We start from the raw sequence: 22,910 nt of genomic DNA on the forward strand, positions 1-22,910 counted from the left end.
GAGCCGGTCATTACCAAAGTAATAAAATCACTTTAAACGTTGTGGACGCACCGTAAGCGAGATGGACGCCGAAGCAAGAAAGGCAATACAGGTTTATTGCATCGTTTTTGCACAGTGAATCCACAGTAGGATAAGACTGAAGAGAGGGAAAAGTAGGGAGCAGCATCGCGCCGCGACCATCTTGGAAAATAAAGCTCGCGGTAAAAATGCATTGCTCTCCGCTCCTCAGCCACCTCCGCTAAGAGTTGCCCCCTTCTTCTTGCCCATTCCTACGAGTCTCGATTCCCTCAAGGACTAAAAATTCAACCCTTTACACCGGCAGGCAACGAGCGCGCGCAAGCAAAGCTTGTATTAAACATGAACCTGAAACCTGGTCTGGTCTCGTTGTATTCGTGCGACATCCAGATCTACGAAGTTCCCATTCCTCTCGCTCTCTGCGATTTCCACCTGTTCATTTGAAGACGACGTCTGCGGAATATTCATCACCGATAAATTCGTTTTCTTTTACACCAGAATCGATCACAATTCTTATTTCTTTAAAAGAGAAACGTGTAAAAGAGACTTGTTAATGTAGCTAATGTGCAGTTAATACAGAAATATATTTCTAACACTGCAAATTACAACATTAAGGATATATTTCCATGATGTGGAGAATACATGTATCTATTAAATGAGAAATTAGTTCCAACTTTTCCCAATTTTCGATCAATTAATAGATAATTAATAATTTATACTGTTTTATTATTTTTAATATAAACTGTGTTTAGGTATCTAAAACATATTTCAATTAGGACTTATATGTATAAAAAATTAGAATTTATTACATTTCTATTTCTAAAAACAGCGAGAATGCTGTTTCTCGGTGTACTCATTGGCGCATACACAAGTTGATCTTCGCGCGCTAGAAAAATGCGCATGCCAAACAGTTAGCTGTGTATATCGCGTTCTTGGTACTCTCCTCTTCAAGTATTCATTCCTTCGTATTGCATCTAGCGCGTTCGCGTGTCTATGTAAATTATAACTGCCAGACAAAATAAATAAACTTTCTTCAACAACAAATAATTCACCTCATAAATACGATAACATTCGCACATTCATTTGCGCCACATCACGGAAATTACGCATTCGGATAAACTGAACGATCGTAAGATGCACTCAGTTTTCATTTCCGCGCAGGAAACGCAACCGGTCGGTCGCGGCAAACTCGTTGGCCGCGCGACTCGTTTCCTCGCAACAACCCCGAAGAAGAAGAAGAAGAGGTGAGTAGAGGGGCATCGCAAAAATGAAAATGCCAGGTTGTTATTCATCTACAGGTTCGCTTCTTCGTTCGTGAGCTGGCTGCTGCAGCCGGTAGCCTCAGTGCGGTGCTTTGGCGGCGATGGTATGTGTATCACCATGCGTGTGGCATAGCTGACCATAGACCGGCTCGCGCAAGTGGCCGAGACATTCGCCTTTCGACCGCGACCATGAGAGCACTCAACTCTCGACGCCCACGGTCATCCAGCACGAGCGTTCATCCTCTCGTACCTCGTGCGACTCTCTGCTTCTTCCTTCTGCTCTGTATCATCCACAACACACGAGCGCGTAGTGTGTCTCACGATGACGGCGATGTCGTCGCGGATCAAGTGCGCGGCAAAAACTCGGAATTGGTGGAGGTGAGCGGCTCCATTCCTGATGGAGAACTTGGCGAGGCAGGAGAAGACGTGGAACAAGTGCGCAGGAAGAGCATAATAGAAGAGAGTACGGATGAAGATGACAGCGACGAAGGAAGAAAGTATCCAGAAAAGGAAATACTCATTGAAGATTCCGAAAAGATTCAAGTTGAAGCTGCTGGTGATGAGAGTAGCGTGGTGAAGAAGAGACGCAGGAACGACGTGACCCTGGCAGGTAAATCTGTGTTGCAAGCTAGTGAGAACGTCGCACAAGATACTGTGGCTAGTGTGCAAAAGGATGAAGGTATTCGACGATTTGACGCTCAAGTCGAGTCCGACGACGCTGAAGGACTGGGTCAGCGAAAGGTATCGAGCGATGTCATTGAAAACATTTCGAATTTGCCAGGAGATGCTAACGAGCATGACAGACAACTGATCGATACCAAACAATCGCATGTGGATGTGAAGAACGCGGATGTCAAGCAGGAAGGTGAAGTAAAACCGCAAAAGAAGAAATATGTGCTAGTATTCTCTGATCTTGAAAAAGAGCAGCTGGAGAATATCGCGAGCTTGGAACAGACAGAGAAGATAGATTCCAATAAAGAAGAAGTGGTTCAAATCAAGAATTTGGCACAAGCTAACTTGGACGAAGCACGCATCAAGAACACTAACGGCGTCAACGAAGAAGTGCGCAATGACTTTCGAAGCTTGGAACTTGGAGCTGATGCAAATGAAAATGAAAGAAATCAAGAGCAACACATCGCCGACGAGGCTCCGAGTAATGAAGAAATCGCTATGAAAGATCTAGATGTAAATAGAGAGGATAGACATTTAACTAGGAACTCAGGTAAGTCCAAATACAAGAGCTCGACTGTTTATTTAAGTGCTGAAGAAGGCAATTTGCCTGGTCGTGAACAAGAATCTATTGTGGACGGTCAAATAAAGAAATTGATATCTATACGAGACGATGCTCTCGAGTTAGCTAGTAATGGCGCAAAACGTTTGGAAAAAGTCGACGAGAGGAGTCTTTTTTCAGAGAAATCAATCGAGTTTGACGCAGCTGCCGCTGAAAAGAACGAAGGGGCTCGCAATCAACGTAGCAGTGACATAAAAGACGCGATTGGGAATTTCGAGCAATCATCTTCAATGACGGAAGTCAATCTTAGCCGCCTGCAAAAGTGGAAAGCTGAAGCTGCGCTGCTTCAGGAACAAGTCAAAAATAGGACCTTCCTTCAACATTTAAAGGAACAAACGACTGAGGTGCTCCCTGACATACCAAAATTCACAGAGAATCAATTGTTGGAAGTTTTGAAGAATATTGCGTCATTGCGGAAACCAGTTTCGAATGAGACATATTCGGCCAATTTGAACGCGACTGAATTAAACGAAAAACAATTAGAGATAATAAAGTGTGCCGAGCAGCTGGTGGAAATAAAGCAACGACAATCTTTCATGGAGAACATGGCACAGTGTATTCGTGGTCTCAATGTTCTAAATTGCATGCGCATCTTCATATGGCCCATCGTGCTCGATAATCTTCCGGAATTGGTTACCCAAACTTTCAACAATCTGCCGGTTGAGATAAACTTGATCGACCTGTTTCAGGGTAACAGAGCAAAATCTGCAAGGTCAGACAATAATGCTCATCGTGCAAGGTTGCTGACACCGGAATCAGTTGTCTTCAACATCCTGAGAGGCGCTTTGGAATCAAAAATTACATATGATCTGACGCCAACTTTCATCGATTCGAAGAATGAAACTTTGAGGCGGCTTCTCACCATTAATCAACTTCAAATCCTTCAGATGGCTGAGAGGCTTCTGCCAGCCGAAATACGGCGCGAGTACTCCGATAGGATGTTTTCGTGCGTGCGCCGGTTCGAATACTTCAGCTGCATCAAGTATTTCGCCTGGCCAATGGTCAAGCAATATTATCCGGCGTTGCCAGATTTCCCAGATTATCAGAGTTGGTACCCACCAATAACATTGTTCCCACAATACCCTATAGTACCTTTCCCTAGTTTTGTGGGAGGTACGGGCGAGCTTCCAGAGGTTGTAGATGCCGACGCTACAAGAACACGTAAACCGAAACCGGAAGCGGTGATTGTAAACATTCTTCAAAGCACTTTAAAGGAGCATGTAAAGACACCGTATGTCTCCCATAACACTGATTCCTATGTCGCTGTACTCCCCCCGGAGCAATTATTATCGATTCATATGGCTGAACAGCTTCTTCCTACTCCGTACCGTCCGGAGTTTGTTCAGAAGACTGTTAAATGCATTCAAGAGTTCAATTACGTAACCTGCATCAAATATTCTACTTGGCCTACAGTCAAGCAGTTTGTCTCTTTACCAGACATTTCCAATTGGTTACCGGACGGATGGCAACTCCCTGACGTTTTTGGTTATTTCCCGGACTTTCAGTTTCCGAACTTTCCCGATCTTTCTTCATTTATACCGGGATTAGGTAGCGGAGGAAGTACTCCACCATCTACTGAGCAACCATCGACACCCGATACTTCAGAAGGATCTTCTGGTCAAGTCCCTACAATATTGTTCCGCCAAAATGAAATTCCTTCCGAAGCATCCAATGAGTTGGAGAATAAAGTCACAGACATTTTAATGAAAGTGCGTAACTCTTTGAAAGTAACGTCGGAAAATCCAATTGTTAGCGGAAATGTCATAATTCTAACTACCATTACCGAGAAACAGATCAATATATTGAGACTAGCAGAAAGCATTATACCGCCTTTTGCCCGGGCCCCGCTCGTTACTCAAGTTCTATCTTGTCTTCAGACGAACAACGATTTTATCAATTGCACCAGATATGTTATTTGGCCTACGGTTGCTTTTTATGCTCCCAATTTGCCCGAGTTTCCCAATCTGCTACATAATCAACAACTGAAACAAGAAGACCAGCAAATACTGCTGAATAACAAGAACACTTTACATCAGTCCACCAAGGCGCAGCAGGAACGGGACAAACCACAGAATGCAGCGAATCCCAACGTGAGAATCATCTCCAGAACAAAATTTCCTCAAAATAACAGCCCTGTGATCAGCGTGACCGGTACTCGTTTTGTGCCAATATTCACGGAACATCCTGAGTCGGTGATTCTCAATATCCTTAAATCGATTCAGCTCTCATCACCAAACGTGCATGACGATTTAATTACCAAGCTCACCAACATGCAGCAATTCGGCGATTTATTTAACGATCAACAGTTGAACATACTTAGGATAACAGAAGGTTTATTACCTGATGCGGCTCGTCCCATTTTTGCCAGTCGGATGATAGAGTGCGTTCGTAACTCTTTGGGCAATTTCCTGATGTGTTCAAGGGATGTGTTGTGGCCTACTCTCTCGGAATATTTTCCCAGACTTCCCAGTTTCCCGAATTTCGGAGGACATTCTCAAATAACCAATCTTAAGCCTATTCTGCCTCAGAACTTGACTGATTCGTCGCCATTTTCGGAAACTGACGTTAAAATTGGCCAGCACGGAGACGCCACCGTTACCACGACACACACCAGATTTTATCCTATTTTCACGGAACATCCGGAGGGCGTAATCTTGAACATCCTCAAAGCCGTACAGCATGCTACGCCAAGCGTACTGGACACTACGACTATATCAAAGTCACCGGAGATCACGACTTATTTCTCGGAACAGCAGAATAACATCATTCAGATCACAGAAAGTCTACTGCCCGAATCAGTGAGGCCAGTTTTTGTTGAAAGAATGGTCACTTGTGTTCGAAAAAACACGTTCCTCGAGTGCACTCGAGATATAGCTTGGCCTACTATCGCTCAATTTTTCCCAAGGCTACCCAATTTCCCCAATTTTGGCAGCTACCAGAACTTACCGAGGATGAAACTTGGTTTATCGTCAGTCCTATTACGTAACGCCTATTCGGAGAACCGAACATTTAATGTAAAAGATACGCCGAATACTGCTGTAGAAAGCATAGAAACTAAAATAGAGAGCATACTGAAGGATCTCTTGAGCAAGGATTCAACAATGCGCTTGGAGAATTCTTATCTGGATATCAACAATCCTGTAATAGGCACTCTACTTACTACTCGAGAGATGAATATAATTAAATTAACGGAGAAAGCGATACCAGATTCAATACGTCGCGTGTACGTAAATAGCATGCTGGAATGTGTGAAGAACAATATAAATTTCATCACTTGCGTTCAGCACATCAGTTGGCCAACTTTAAAACAAACGATGACATCAACTCTGCCAAACTTTGATGAATTGTTTGGGCAACTTCAGATTCCAGGCGTGGGTCAAATTCCAGGCATTGGTCAAATCCCAGGCATTGGGCAAATTCCAGGCATTGGTCAAATCCCAGGCATTGGTCAAATCCCAGGCATTGGTCAAATCCCAGGCATTGGTCAAATCCCAGGCGTGGGTCAAATCCCAGGCGTGGGTCAAATCCCAGGCGTTGGTCAAATTCCGGGAGTAGGCCAAATACCTGATTTCGTGGGACAGATCCCTGTTCTTCCCGGAAATCCGTTTGGCGATGGTTCCAACATACCTCAGTTTCCCTCTCAAATTCCCATAATACCAGGTGGAATTCAAACGGGAATTTCTCCGTTTCCAGGAATCTCTAACTTCGGCAACATAAATTATCCGCAGTTTGGGATCCTGTCAGACTCTCCGCAAAAATTGAAGTCCCAAGAACAGAGTGTTCAATCAAAACTCGCGGGGGAAACGAATCAGATAAGTGGAGTGTCAAAGGCGAATACTTCGTCAGTAGGTGAATCAATCTTTTCCGTTTAACATGAAATAATTTCCTCTTTTATTATTCAAGTTATTAATTTCTGCTTTCTTCTTATTTCATAGGCGAACAAGGAACCATCCTCGGATATCTTGGACAACCATCGAACATCCTTATAGATATATCCAAGGAGAAACTCCACATATCTGATATCAAGCGAAGGCAAGATCCATTGCCAGAATCCATTCCCTTGAATTCATTGTCCAAGATACACCTAAGGAAACGAAGAAGTGCCGATACATTATTGAATGCTTACTATGAGACTGATGAAGACTTACTTACTATGAGATCGAAGCAAAGTTCGGAAGCAAGTTCGGAAGTGACAACGGATCGCATGTTCCCAAATTTCACAGAATCCGAGTTTCTTCAACTTCTAGTTAACATCTCGAAATCCAAACAGACGGAACAACCTGTGGAAAGTTCGAAAGAGTATTTCGTGGATACATTAAATTCTACAATCAGGAATTCTCTGACAGCGGATCAGTACGAGATCTTGAAAATCGTGGAGACTCTAAATAATCGTACCGCCAATCGAGGTTTCTTACAGCGGGTAGTTCAATGCATACTTAGTTTGAGTTTTATCAGATGCATGGGCATTTTTGTTTGGCCTATAATCACAACCATTCCATCTGCGATCGGTTTACCATCTTTGCCCGCGTTTCCCCCTAGTCTCGGCATTTTAGGGAGGACAACAGAATCTGAAGTGGAACATTTCTTCGGTATGTCCACGATCGATTTTGAGAAAGAACTGTTAACAAGACAGGAATCTATGGAAAATACTCTTTTGGATTGGTACAAAGAACTGATGGAGAACAAATTTCAAACGAACATAGGTTTCCTGCAGTTTAAGGGATACGGGAATGGCGAAGTGGGCATCAGTTTTAGCGGATTTCGAGAAGGTAGAGCGACAAAGATCAAAGATAACAAAAATTTGCCGAGTATCTTGACGATTATCAGTGATATCATGGAAGAGGTTTTGGATCAACGACCAGATAACGAGAAAATTAAGAAGGAGAAAGAGAAGAGAGAAAGGAGTCTGGACGATGTGCAGGAGGCAGACTTTCAGCTCTTGAAAGAGAGCGACGAGTATGCCGACATTAAACGGTCTATCAACGACGATCAGATAATCACCATGTTCCTGGATAAAATTAAAGCTAACGCGACAGATTTCGCTGACGGCGATGTCACTCAATTCCTCAATGTAGAAGATGCTTACAATGCCTTTGGCGTTCTCTTCGGCACTCGCTTGAATGAAAAGTTTGCGGATAGATTAAGAACTTTTACCGAAGAACATCTTAAAAAAGATACTTCCGGGCAACAAATGAAGGAATTGGGCAAAGAAGAATTAAAAGTGATACCACTAAAGGAAGATACTTTTGAGGAAAAGTCCACGGAAACTCACGATGAAGGTAAAAAGGAACATGATACGAAAAGCGAATTCCGGTCATTGCTCGACAAATTATCAAACAAGCTCATAAAGAATATTCCCACAGAAAAGATCGAGGATCGCGATAACAAAAATAAGATCGAGGACACTGAGTCGTCTTTCGATAAGAACATGCGCTCGGAATTGAGAATTCAGTTGCCGCGTTTGCGAGAAGACATCATGCCTAGGAAAATTACAAGTGCAATAATACAACTCGGAAGAGCCATCAAAACGAAGATGACAGATCTGATGCCTGGAATCGGTTTCATGATAAGTTTCTTAATCCAAATGGCCTTGGCACATGCGAGGGCAGCCGCTTCTATGGCTGGAATGATTAGCAATATGGCCCTTGCATCAGCTTCTTTCAGCCTGCTTCGGCAGAGTCTATTCGGATCCGAAAATCAGAAGATTAAATATGTCTATGACAATGATAAGACAGGTCCGGGCATCTCTTGGCCTCATCATCATAAGTCCTATCATCATGAAAAATAATATTGATCCGCTCAAACAAATTTACTTATCTCATCCCTAATGTATTAAAATCTTAGATATATTGAATAGCTTGTTAAGAATATTAGATGCATCGCGATCGTGGACTTTTCTCCAAGTCACAAAATTGAATAAATATATTAGGCTAGTTTTAATGTTTCACATTATTGCGAATATTGTCATAATATTGCTATAGTCATGAAACATCGCAATTTTGAGATTATATGATTTTTATATAAGAATTCGAATTATTTGATTCACATTAAATTTATTTTTCATTATTTCTTAAAAATATATTATTATTAACAATTTAATACTTTTTAACAAGATTATATGTAAAAATTGCGACTAAGAATTTCTATGAACGCGTCAACTGCCACTCATGATGAACTTTACTTATATTTTATACAATTATTATACAATATGAGTTTCATAAATAACGTACTATCTAAGACTAGAATAAGTAAATCAGAATCTGAAGAAATGGTATTTTCGTAGATGGTTGTGGAAACAATTCCTCGCAATTAAATCATGAAGTATAAGAGAAACATGCATCATTTCGTATGAAATATTTATTTCATTGTCATGGGATTTTACGGTGGTGGGGATTTTACGGACACTTCTTAGAAGTCATATTTTCTTCGAAGTCGCATAACAAGCACGGCATTAAAAAATTGTGCGTTATATGATTATATCGCAGAATAAATATTAAGTCGTTAGTATATAGATCTTAAGACTGTCATGCTCCTTCATTGTTTAACTGAAAATAAATAACGTATACTGATTTTATATAATCCCGCTATTTTCTTCCACAATGCACAATTATTAATAATTATTAACAAATATTAATAATAATCAATATAATTATATACCTATATAAATTTATATAGTTTATTGAGAGAAACTGATATAATGAATACAATAAATCATTTCATTTTTTGCGTCAGACTTGATATTATTGCAAGTTTTTTCTCAAATGTAGATTACGCTTGCGATTATATTATATTATATACTATTATATACTTTTTTATTATCTTATATACTAACACAAGAGAAAATAAATATTCAAGATTAAATATTTATTAAAACAAGTAGCATATATATTGAAATATGTATATTTTTGCATAGGCGTGCAGTATTGATATCAAAAATACCGGCGCTACAACTTTCGAGAAACCTTGAAGGCAACTTTGAACAGTCAGGAATAGGCTCGAGATTATATTCTGAACTACCACACCGAAGATCCTCTTCATGCATTTCTTCTTTTCTTTATCTTTTTTCACCAGTTTCATGCCTTGCATGCAGCAAAAGCTGTACGGGACTGTACAGCAACAAGAGCACAAAGGAGACCCACAGTCAGGATCATGAAAGCACACGCGATCGTTGGAACGTCGAACAACTATGAAAGCAAAAGAAGTTACTCTAGAATTCTATAAATATGATTCCCCGATGTTTCTTAGATAACAATTAGCTATACCCAATAATTTATTCATTTTTACACGTCTTATTAATAATTGATATCAGGAAAAATAAAGTAACCTGATGAAGGAACTCGGCGTGAAATGCGATTAACTACCTTTGCATGTATCTTTATTAAATATATGCTGTCAAAATACATTGTATTTAATACATGATAATTTTATTATTACATTATTATAATGTGAATGAAAACAAAAGTGAATATACTGCATAATGTAAAAAAATTAATCAGCTGCGAGCGGCAAAACAGAAGGCACTGTGTCCTCTTGTTCCATTTTCGATTCGTTTTCTATAATAATTTCCTCCGTAATACCTGTTCTTGATTCAATTTCCGTCGAGTCAATTAATTCATTCAAGTAGTACCTACAAGATGTAAATAATCGATATTCATATCACAGAAACTCATAATGTTTTTAAACGATTTCATAGATATCTTAATATTGTTTTTCTCTCCATTTTGATAAACTTTGATTATATTTATATTGATTATACATAACATAAATCAAAATAAAAAATATATTTTTTATAAGTACTCAATTACACATTGAGAAATTAAAAGATTCTCTTTTAAAAAGTCAATTTCTGTGTTTCTAATCAAATTGTTGAAACTGAGAAAGTATAAATTATTGAATTTAAAATACAGTTTCATAACTTTAAAAACATATTATATAATAATATTACATACTAATCTACATATCAAGATTAAAAAAAAAAGTGATACTTTTTTAAATAAAAATTATTTAAAAAATTAAAAATAGCCGAACATTCTTGGCTAAAATGTCAAAAAACCATAGATGCCTCTCGTTGGAACTATTGCAAGAATATACCATTCGTAAGCGTGTTGGCAATCGATATCTTCTTCATCCGTGCAAATTCGTTGCCTCTGATCGAACGCCGTGTAATTAGCGCACAAAACTGGAAATCCATTGCCGAAATTATCACAAACATGAAAAATCCTGCAGTTGTAATCCATGTCAGCGTAAAAACCGGACGGCATACTCTCGCAAGTGAAGCGGAAAGTTAGATTGCCGAAGATATCGTTTTGCTCATTCGAGATCTCTTCGTAAGTTTCCAAACGATTCCTATCCTGTGTGCAATGTAATTTCTAACATTTATTTTTAATGTCTATATAGCACTTTAATAAAAGTATTTCTGAAGTTATAGTTAAAGAAAATAAATTCTTACAAAATAATTCCCCCAAGGGGATTGATTTGATATCCTTGCACCTGTGTAAAATGAAAATGCAGCTAATAATAAAAAAAGTTAAAATATAAACACTCAAGTTAATTCTAACTCACTCGATAACAATAATAAATTCAACACGAATATTGTAAAATAATTCATGGTTTGTATGTTAATTACGATTATTAAAGCAGCAAAAGTTTTTTAATTCGTAATGCCAAAATTATCGCTGGAATTACTTAACGCTATCACTCGAATACTCAATGGATAACGCCACTGACTGCACTGTGAGCTCTTTGAAACTAGAGAACTTAAAGGCTCAATGACCTTAATAACCATGTAATTTCTAAAAAGGTCTGTCATTTTTTCCTCATTACCGTTTATATGCTTAACTATCACATCCTGTTACGTTGAGGAACATTTACAGAGACTCAAAAATATTTCAGAATTCAGAAATATTTACATAATGTTTTAAACGTTAAAGCAAAAGAATTAATTTCTACCAAAGTATTCATCGGAATCTTCGGATATGAACAATTCTATAAAATATTTGTAAGAAAAAATTTTGTTAAAATTTTTCAATTGTGAAAATGTTTATTTAAATTTATCTGTGCACCAACAGATGTCAGCTTCGTGCTATGAATCGCGTGATTCAGGTTAGTATCGAGGCAACTATTCAAACATACTTTCACTAACACCGACCAATCGTGGCATACTGCTCGATGACTAACTTTCTTCTACTCGAGGTTTTGCTAAGATCGTATCGTTATATGTCAAATCGAATATAATATTGTGCAATGCGGGCATTATATAATAATGTTTTATTTATCAATTTTCCTAATATCCACATAATGAAAAAAAAGCAAAAATTAGGAGAATGAGCAGATAGAGAAAACAAAAAGAAACAAGAAGAGAGAGACAGAGAGAAAAGGAAAAATATAATTTTTAATTTTTAATAATCAATATGTTTCATAATTTCTTAGACTTTTATTATAATATCTTAGAATGTAATTAACTAATTCAATTTTTTTTAATTATTTATTAGGACGGCAAAATTCTTTCGCCTTGTTCGCGTTGTGATTATTAATCTAGTAGCGAATTAACAAGTTCATCAATGCGACTAATCAGCCGTGACCTTCGCAGGTATGATAGCACTTTATCAAAATGCGATCGCATTTGCGACGAGCTGGTAGCAGAAGGTAGGATGTCCACGAAAGGACAGCGCGTATCAACTGCCAATGAGGGGGCCTTACTTCTGAGGCTGCCTTTCTCTTTGCCTCCGAGCCTCGACTCAGTTTTCACGGCAGCTTCATCCAGGAACCACATGCAGAATGTCCTGAAGATACACGGCGAAACATTTGTGTACCGCTTTCTGTGCTCTTCTCTCTCGTTCTTTCCACATCCTGCGCGATAGAAGAAAAAGGACGACTCGCTTTCTCGAACATGTGAGCCTGAGGACAGCGCCAGTGCATCCTTGAGAAAAGTCACGACTGTCTTCGTACCTTTAAGGATTTTCCGGGCGAAGTGCAATAAGGTACCGCGAATATCTTTGTGACAATGATAACAAGAAAAAAACTGTTTTGTTCATATTGTCTTAAAATTCCTCGAAAAATGCTCCAAAAAATATCATTTCTAAGAAATCTTGCAATCTGTTGACTGTCATTAGGATGGAGTAATCAGGTATGATTAATGTCTCGTCATTATCATTACAGAAACACTCATTAAGTGACTCGTTAGCATCGTTATATTATTAAATACAATGTATTTTTAAGTACAATGTACTGTCACCACGTGTCCACATGTATTTAGATACGTTCCGGTTCTTGGCAAACGGTGATTTTAATGCGCGCATAAAACGTTATGTTTCTACGGTGGTCTAAATAGCTGTCCTTAATGTCTAGCTGTCTAATTTGTTGAATTCTAACTGTTTTCAGCTTCTTTATTTCATTTTATAATACTATAATTTTATTTTAAACAATTACATATCTGTTGTGTTGACCAAAAAGTTTGAGTGGATTTTTTTAGCAAAATTTAAACACAAACTTTGTATTAATTCTTAATACAAAAATTTGCATTTAAATTTTGCTAAAAAGATCCACATAGATTTTTTGGTCAACCAATAAAATAAATATATTCTTATTTTTTTTAAATGACTTCTATTATTCTCTTAATTATAATTTTTTATAATTATATATAATAAAATTAAAATATATAATTTGTGTATTTAAGTTAAATATTTAATGCAAAAAGCCTGTTATATAGTAGTTATTATTTTTATTTATTATTATATTATTATATTTATTATTTTACAAATCTTTATTTTCGCAAGCCTCTTTAATCTATTTTTCTTAATTTTTATAATTTCTTAATATTTAGAACAATAATCTTTATAATATATCCTCTTTGTTTCATGCTATGTACGCAACAGAATTTTACGAATTTATAATTTTCTTATCACCTTTTTAAAATTTCTTCAGATTATTTAATTCTTGTTATAAGAATGACATACTTTGTCAGAGAAAAAGTATCATATAAACAAAAAACGGCCCGTTGAATGTACACGGTATCACACGACACGTTATTCGCAAGGACGACTAGTGAAACGAAAATATTCGCTCAACTGCTACGTCAGAAGCGAAACGTACATATCTCAGTTCCACGAGCGCTTTCTTCCTACTACTATACTAGAATAAAATTTGATGTCACTGTACCGATGACGGGGCGTATAAGGTAGTAGTGCATCTTTTTTTACGTAAGCCGACTGTGTTCGCGCTGCGCTATAAGAATAGCTTTAATTGATAGACTTTACAAGAAAGTAGAGCGTGGCACACGAGGTTCTTCTCTGCCGTTGTTCTTTCCGCTTTCGAGAAACAGAAATCGTGTTAGTCTCACGCGTACACGAGAAGCCTACCTTTCATTAATAAGTTCTCATCGAGTTTTTTAAATGCTCTCGCGTCTATCGATGCGAGCAAAGGGTAATGAGTAATAATTCGAGTTTCGATCCGGCTATGCAAGATAGTGCAGTAATAAATATGTCAAGTATCACTAGTACACGTTACGTCAACTACGACGTGTGTGCATTTTTTTCAAGCCTCATACTAGTTTGGTAGACCAGCGTGATTCGGTCCAATAGCTGTTTCCTTGGATCTTACGAGGGGAGAGAGAGACAGAGAGACCGACTGAAGTAAGTGAAAGGCACGTGCGTTTTTCCCAGTAATATCGTTTTGCTTACAAACGCATTATCACCTGTCTCTCTCTCTCTCTTTCCCTCGTCGGGATCAGATTCGCAGATCCTTACGATAACGGCTTAGCGCCTCCGCACGAATCCGTAAATATACTTTTATTCCACCGCGTATGACTACTTTGAGAGATAAGATCGATGATTCTTTCTCGCTATGAATATAATACAGATGTTCCTTGTTCCCTTAATGCATCACGCACGTCGGCGTATTATATCGTCGTTATTGCATAACTTGCATAAATGTTGCTTAAACTGGATTACCTCGTGCCTTTCTTTTTACCTTCCTACCCGCTGCATTACTAGGGCCGCAATACGGCACAGTTCTCCATTTCTCAGATCGGTGGGCCCCGCGATTACTATAATTGCGCGCTACCGTTAATTGCGGGAGCGTCGTCACGATCATCTCGATCAGCAAACGCTGAATTATCGTATCGCAACTATACGTTGAAAATTCAAATTTTCCTTGCTACCGTGCAATTATTAATTAATTATAAGCCTGTATTTCTCGCGTAAATGAATGTTCCACGGGGAAGAAAAAATAATTTTGTCTTTTGCAACGAGAAAGATAAAAGAATAAGTAAAAGACGAATGAAAGTAACGTGAGAACATAATTAATCTAATGATGATAATCAGACTTTTTTCCATGGCCGCATCTTTTCAAATCCACCCACGTCAATCGTTATAAAGGCCAGATGATGATCTTCGAAAGGGGGTCAGTTATTATACGGAGATTGTATTTGCTAATCGCCGGGATTTCGAAAGGAAAACGATCAATTTGCAATAACCGCAGCATAGTGCCGCGCCGCGCCGCGCCGTTCCACGCGCGTAACCGTCAATTTTCCATCGAAATTTCATGCACGGTTACGCGGCCGACTCATCGTCCTCGCGATGGTACACAGTGAAAACGGATTGGTCTAATTGCGCCAACATTTCCGGATGGACAAACGCCACTTTCATAATTTTCCGTTTCTTCGCGAAGTGTGCAACGTTGCAAGGTGCAATCGTTTGACGCGTAACTTGGTCGACTGTCTCCACCGGTAGTTGATAATTTGTGACGTAATTTGCGAAAACGTGAAACTTCAAGCTTTTTCCTACCAAGATCGCGTGGGAGACGATTACCGTTAGGTGCGCGGCGAGCGAATTAATTAGTAACGACAAATAAGTCGAATCGATGAGGGTAACACATCATCCGAAAAATCTTGATGTCTCGCCTCGCAGTTGTTCACCGTGACGCGTTAAATAAAGCGCGAGGTCACATCACGTCGCGTGGGTCGCATCGTCGCGTCGACAATCTGAAGCCAAGAGCGGATGCTCTTCTTCAAGGACGCTTTTGGGCTATCATGGATTAATCTTAGCGGTTACTCACCTCGGTACCCGGGTATCGAGAAATCGCGAGATCTCGGCGACTCGCGTGGGATAATAAGAGAAGATCGGATCGCAGATTGAACGACCCCTCGTAAATCACTTTTAAACGCGACCAACGAGCACGACGAGACATGGACAGACTGCATAGAGATGGATCGCGAAGAAACGGTCGCGTAATTTTCAAGAAGATTCTTATTTATTAAGCTGCCGGGTTATCGGCGTATCGATCTTATTGCGATATGCGACGCGAACCGAGGGAGTTCACGCGGCGAAAACTTTCCCACATTTTTCACGAGACGCACGTTGCATCACGGAGTGACTAATCGAAGCATTCACCCTAAATGTGAGGATATAACAAGCTTGTGCTATCTCTACAAGACAAATGTCGTCATTAATCTTAATGCGGTACGGTACATGTAACACAGAATTTTTAATGTATATTTTTAGATATTTACTTACATTGGATTGGAAAATTACAATTGCAATCTTTGCAATATCTTTAAATTAAAAGCATATATTCATATTTTATATATGAGTAAAGGAAATTAATATATACGGTTTTGATTTTTATACAAATATTCATATTTTTTTAAACAATATTTCTATTTCTATTTATATTAAAAAAATTGATATTATTTATATTGTAAAAATTAAGTAGATTATTTTTCTGTTATGCACATTAGGTATTACCATGTTATCGCCGCTGCTGCTGTTGGGCATGGCCCTGTCTGTGATAGGCGTGTACGTACCTCCGGGTCCAAGATTCAGATGCCCCAAAGACGCGATCTACATTTATCCCTGCACTTGTCTCCGAGGTAGCGATAGAGGCCTGTACGTGCGCTGCGAAAATACGAATCTAGCCAGCCTCAGTCTTGCCTTCACGAATCTGGGAAACGAGGGCATGCCGATCGAGGAACTGGTTTTGTACAAATGTAACATAGGTGAGCAGCCGATTTGATTTCGCGCGTTGTCGAAAAAAAAAGGGAACATGGTTGACATGGTTGACATTCTGGCAAAGGATGACGAAATAACCCAGATGAATAAACAGCTTCAAGTATGTATCGCTTTTATGAATTCGCAGTACGATTTTATGGACCCGCTCTGTATCCATTGGACGTGCGAGTATTGAAATTTATCGACACGCCATTGAAGCTGATCGAGGAGCACAGTTTCCTCGGCGTGAACAGGACCCTTCAAGAGCTCCACGTGGTGAACAGCAATCTGGAAAAATTCCCGCGTGAAGCATTGCAAATCCTCGGTAATCTCAGCTTGTTGAGCATCACGGGTCATCGGATATCTACCTTGCCAGGAAATAGTTTCGGTGAAAGCGCAGCAGCTGCTAAGCTGGAAAAATTGGAGATAAGTAACGGTAATTATAGTTTTATTATATCATTAATAGAAGATATGAGCTTGCTATCTATAGGTATATTATACATTTGATATACGACAATTGCAAAGCAATACAAGTGTAAACCATTTATTCTTGATGTTATGGACACAAAAAGTGCGTTTTATCTCTTATCTTATTTCTTTCATGTTTGTAATTATAACATAAAGTCAAAATGTAATAAAATGTCAGGTCATAAAAAATATATTATTACATAAAATAGTATATACATATGAAATTATTAGAATTATATAATGTTATATAATGTTATATTAAATATACAATTACATAATACTTGATCGGGGTTTTCATATTTTCAGGTACGCTATCTTCTTTACCCGCGGAAGCGTTAACGCCGCTTAAGAAGCTGAAAACGCTCGATCTCCACGACAATAAGATAAAGGACTTGAAGAGGAACCAGTTTAAAGGTTTGAGAGACACCGAATTTTTGGATCTCTCTTATAATATGATCGACAAATTGGATACGTCCCACTTAGCCGATCTCATCAAGATGGGATGGTGCAACATGTCGCATAATGCCATCGCCGACCTAAAGAGGTTGATAAATGTGATAAAAAAATATGAATTAGAAAAGCTTCGCGATATAGATTATCTAAGGTTGCTTTTGTTTTAGAGGAACCTTTGCCCGAAATTCCGTCTTGAAAGTCTTGAATCTGAGCCACAACAAAATCAGAAAACTCGACTCAAATACCTTCCGCGGTATGCGTTTTCTCAGACGATTGTACCTAAGTGACAATCAGATCAACGATGTCGGCCGTGGAACATTCGGTTCCGTCACCAGGATCGGCACTATCGATCTCTCTCGGAACTTCATTAAAAAGATCGATTTTCAAATGTTTAACCAACTGCAATATGCAGAGGTATCTTATCATCATCTGAAAAACTAGATACTTGACTAGATACATAATTTTCACATGACTTTTTTCAATGGAGTACTTGTTAGCTTTTAGATGTCTCCGAAAACTTCGTAACGATCGTGGAGAAACTTGCATTTAAAGATCTCTACTTAGCGAAAGTGAATCTGTCGCATAACGAAATTTCGAAGATCGAAGCGGGCGCATTCGAAAACTGCGCGAATATCACGTCGCTGGATCTCAGTTACAACAAAATAGAGAACATCTCCAAGTATTCTTTCGACAGCGCATCGTACGCCATGGAATTACAGCTGAGTTATAATCTACTTACATCTCTGAATCAAGTGAGTATATTTTTTCTCTCTTTTTATATTTATGGTGTCTTTATGGTGCAATTAATTAAATATAGAATATTTTTCCATATTGTTGATCGATTTCTTCAGCTATATATTGGTCTATTTGTGATTGAGCACAAATGATTAGATTATTAGATTATATTTTCATGTATCATCAAAATTATTTATTTGTTTTATTTGAAACTATCGCAATATGTTACGTACTTTTTGGCAGGTTCCACTGCACAACATGACGGGCATGAAGATTTTGAACGTTTCCCACAACCAGATACATTCCATTCCGCGACAGACCTTTCCCAAGTTATATGAGCTCCATACAATCGATATCTCGCACAACAATCTGTCCGAGATCCACAATGCCGTATTTCAAACGCTCTTCAGTCTGCGATACTTGAATATGTCGCATAATTCTATGGAGAAAATAAAACCATCAACTTTTGGCCCGCTGCCGACTCTTCTAGAACTCGACATGAGTTATAATCAGTTAAACGATGTTGTGCGTGGCAGTCTTACTCGATTAGCCAGTTGCAGGTACATTATTGTTTGCGGACGAAATTGAGGAATGCCAATGTGTTTGTAATTAAATATAGAATATTTTATTGTAATGCGCAATGAACTTTTAGGAGTTTGACGGTGAAGAACAATCGTTTGACGAGGATCTTTCAACTGCCGATTTCATTGGGTCACTTGGACTTCTCGGAGAACTTGCTGGAAGAGATTCCAAGTACTGACGTGTGGCCCACGATGAATGCTTTGCTTTCGCTAGATCTGTCGCGAAATCGGCTCAGCGACAATCTGCAAGAGGGGAGTTTCGAAAACCTGTTAACCTTGAGAACGCTGAACCTGCAAGCAAACAACATCACGAAGCCACCCTGGCAAGCGCTAGGCAGTCTGACAAGTTTGCAGTATCTTTACCTACAGGTTAGATGAGAGATTTTATCCTTATTAATCGTGCATTGATTAACTATATATATAATATAACTCGATGGACTTTTCCGTTTTTAAATTTCTCGAAGTCCTCTCGAGTCTCAATCTTGGATGTATTTCTTTAATAAAAATGATTGATGATGAACATTGATACAATAGTGATATGAAATCTTTATTCTTTTTCAAATAATCGAAGAAATACCTTCCACGTTAAACTGATTAATATGAGAACGAAAGATAAGTAGATTTTAATGCTTTGCTATGCTAAATGCGCCGAAAATTTTATTTTGTGCAATTTTGTTTTTAATAAACTTGATTTATTGCTTACATAATATCCAATTTTTCTATTGATTTTTATACTGATAATTGCTTCTAGATATTTTCTTCAAATTTAAAGAAACTTAAACAAATATTTAATAAAATTATTTCAAATTGGATGAGAGATGACGTAAGACTATCTTCTATAAACAGAAGCTGCCAAGAGAAAAATTCATGTTTTATCCAAATATGACTGCTAAATAGTAATCAAAGTGGGAGAATTTATTTCTTAAAATAATCTTTTAATAGATTCCAATATGAATATTATAGAGTCAAATATGATGAAATAAAAATATTTCAGGATAATCACATGACAAAACTGGGAAAAGCCGCCTTTGGACGCTTGCCGATAGTGTTCGAATTGAACTTGGCGAACAATAAAATAAACAATGTGACAAATCGCGCATTCGAGGGCTTACTGCAGCTGCTAACGTTGAATCTGACAAACAACAATATTAGTCACATACCGAACGGTGCATTTCAAGGTTTGGTATCCCTACGGACTCTCGATCTATCGCATAATCGATTAGAGAAACTGGATAACAAGACGCACGGATTGCTCGATGACTGTCTATCTCTGGAGAGGCTCAATCTTAGCCACAACAAAATCTCGTTCATTACCAGGAAAACTCTGCCGAACGATCCCTGGATTCCCTACAGATTGAAAGAGGTCGATCTATCTTATAACACAATGCCGGTCGTCACCTTCGACCTTATTGCTGGTAGCAAGAAGCTCGAATACCTGAATCTCTCTCATAATAACATTAATGAGATCAGAAGATGTGAGTGAAACAAAGTGGAATTAATTTTTATTACTTTTAATAGCTGCGATAATGAATCGGGCAACAATATAACAGTAAGGCCGATTTATTTCCTGGACCGTTGTTTATAAAAACATTGTCCTATTTCAGATGTAATCGGAAATTTAACGGCTTTGCAGACTTTGGATCTGTCGTACAATGATATTAGTGAAGTCTCCGGTCGAGACGTATTTCTACCGCCATTAAATTTAAGCAACTTATATCTGAGTAATAATCATCTGAGTCACGTGCCTCTGAATAAGATACTACCATTGCCTAATTTAAAAGTTCTCGATTTGGAGGAGAACGAGATTGGCGTCTTCGATGAGAAGTTTATGAAAATCATTCAAAACGGCACTGTCCTCAGATACTCTGGTAACAAATAATTATATAATAAATTTAACGAAGCATGATATAAAAGAATTTTATAATTCAGCCAAATAAGTTGATTACTAAAATATTATGTTTAATTTGTTATGTTTAATTTTAATTTGTTTGTAAAATGAGATAACACAAAATTATACAAATAATGATATTAATCACAAAGCAATATTTACTAAATCATATATTAATAATATAATCATATTAATATTAAATATGTTTTAACAAATGTATTTATTCAATTAGGAAATCCAATGCATTGCGACTGCCATGTGCGGCCATTAAAACGATGGTTGAAGACTCAGACGCAACTTCCAATGGAATGGTCGAACGTGCTGTGTCAGAGTCCACATTATCTCGCAAACAAACCTATTTCCGAGGTAACCGAAGATCTCATGGGCTGCAACGAAAGAGACATTCAAGAGGAACCCGAGCTGGACATCACGCCTGACGTAAAGTACCGAAGTATCGACTAGTACGTGATTTCAATAGATATTTCATTGGAAATGTATTATAAAAATTAAGAAAATCATAAATCGCAATCTCTTTTTTAGCGATAACGAAGATAAGAGCTGGAAAGCGACGTGGTTCGTGACATCACGTGAAGACATCGGCGACTTCTACATAGTGGTCCGAGAATCCGGCGGCAAGTCCACGATGGAAAAAGACGTTGTCTACAGCGAGCGATCCTTCAGAATCCACGATCTAAAGGAATCCAGCACCAAGTACGAGCTCTGTGTGCTCGCGCGCGATTCCGAAGGGAATGTCAAGCACTACAGGAACTCGCAATGTCAGATCTTGAATCAGCACAATTCTGGCTTATCCGTGATCTTCAGGACAAACCTATACTTCGCGATAGTTGTCGCTCTCTTCTGCACCTTTATATGAGACTTTGTTCGCCGAGAATAACGCTCACGATCTTTAAAAACAAAGGGAACATTCAATGAATAGTGATATGTGCTCGCGATGAAGTATATCTTCACGTATCGCCAGACTAACGCTAGAATTACCGACGATTTACATATATTTTTAGAAGGATCAAAATGACTTGGTGTTGAAAAGAACAAGTTAAAAAAAGCGTGTATGTGTATATATTTCTTATTGTATTTAACAAAAATGGAGGATAAGATGTAATATGACTAATCATGACCAAAAACGACTAATCATTATAACAAAATGTCAAGCAAGTCATTTTGATCCTCTTGGTAAATCTAGTGTTAATATGTTCAACTGTTCTGCTAGTTTAGACTTTCGTCCTACGTTTTAAATCGCGTTGAAGCGCGATGCGATGGTTGTAAAGTAAATTAATATATTTCCTGATTGATACCACATGCTTTGTACATAAGTATTATATCTCGTTCGAAAGTAGAGACGTTGAACGTCGTGTATTTATTTTTGTAAAATATATACTTTATAGAGATGAGTCATGTCTTTCTTCGCACGATGGACGCTTCCAACGAGATTCGACACGCAGAAGAGGACGTGTCTAATAGCCACGTGTGGATATGTGTCGGTGATTTACGATTGTTATAAGCGAACAAGCGAAGTAGTCGTCGATTAGCGAACGATTTGTCTTAATAAAAGACTAGCTAATCCCACGGGATTAATTTGCAATTGCGTTATGCATTCTATCCTATCCTACGACTAATAAAGTACTCGCGCGACAGACTAAAGAAGTTCTCAAGGAAGTCAGCGGTCTCTCCCGTGCTCCATGCGTAGTAAGATTATTTCATTATCCCGCGAAGGTTGCAATTAGTATCCACTATTAAGCGTAGAGCGTCCCATCGCGCTACCGAGGTAGAAGAGAGGGTTCTCTCTAATGAGTGCGAGAAGCTAGAAGTCGTTGTTTCCGCAAAAAGGCCATCGCCATCATCGCGGATCTATCATCGGACAGGCGTGGCAATTGCGCATGCTCGATTCGACAACAACGACGATCCCTTGTTTTGTCGTCTCATTTCGTTAATTATTGCGTACCCGGTTAATTCCATATCGCGCGATAGCAATTACCGGTTACCCCGCGTGGCTACAATGTACCCAAGAAAGAGAGAAAGAGACAATGCCTTGCGCGCGCGTGCAAATGGCAATCCGTAAGTCTGCTGGATTAACGGGAATTTAAATTACAGGACGCATGGCGTACTTGATTAATATTGCTTCAGTACTCCAGAAAAAACAATAGACTGCATGCACTCATGCACACAGCGCTCGTTGACCGCTCTGCTTGGCAGCCTACCTCATCGATCGAGATT

At 38.5% G+C, this 22,910-nt stretch overlaps 1 protein-coding gene across 3 annotated transcripts; it reads left to right on the plus strand.

Annotated features, from left to right (window-relative positions):
* The first annotated feature begins 1,428 nt into the window (after positions 1-1,428).
* On the plus strand, positions 1,429-22,271 carry LOC105283453. 3 transcript variants are annotated; one of them, XM_011346221.3, is made up of 13 exons: positions 1,429-5,997; positions 6,121-6,421; positions 16,311-16,561; positions 16,702-16,989; positions 17,328-17,565; positions 17,642-17,888; positions 17,972-18,226; positions 18,453-18,769; positions 18,862-19,159; positions 19,785-20,265; positions 20,395-20,658; positions 20,911-21,139; positions 21,219-22,271. In XM_011346221.3, exons 1-13 carry the CDS (start codon positions 1,467-1,469, stop codon positions 21,550-21,552), a joined length of 8,034 nt encoding a protein of 2,677 aa, XP_011344523.3. In that variant the 5' UTR covers positions 1,429-1,466; the 3' UTR covers positions 21,553-22,271. The 3 variants fall into 3 exon arrangements, with proteins under 3 accessions (XP_011344523.3, XP_011344524.3, XP_019888600.2); XM_020033041.2 differs by lacking the exons at positions 16,311-16,561; positions 16,702-16,989; positions 17,328-17,565; ... (6 more) ...; positions 20,911-21,139; positions 21,219-22,271 and adding an exon at positions 6,504-9,147 and having other exon boundaries at positions 1,452-2,499; positions 2,689-6,417; XM_011346222.3 differs by lacking the exons at positions 16,311-16,561; positions 16,702-16,989; positions 17,328-17,565; ... (6 more) ...; positions 20,911-21,139; positions 21,219-22,271 and adding an exon at positions 6,504-9,147 and having other exon boundaries at positions 1,438-6,417.
* Positions 22,272-22,910: the final 639 nt, after the last annotated feature.

Source organism: Ooceraea biroi, chromosome 1 (assembly GCF_003672135.1).
Source record: "Ooceraea biroi isolate clonal line C1 chromosome 1, Obir_v5.4, whole genome shotgun sequence".
NCBI classification, from domain to species: Eukaryota; Metazoa; Arthropoda; class Insecta; order Hymenoptera; family Formicidae; genus Ooceraea; species Ooceraea biroi.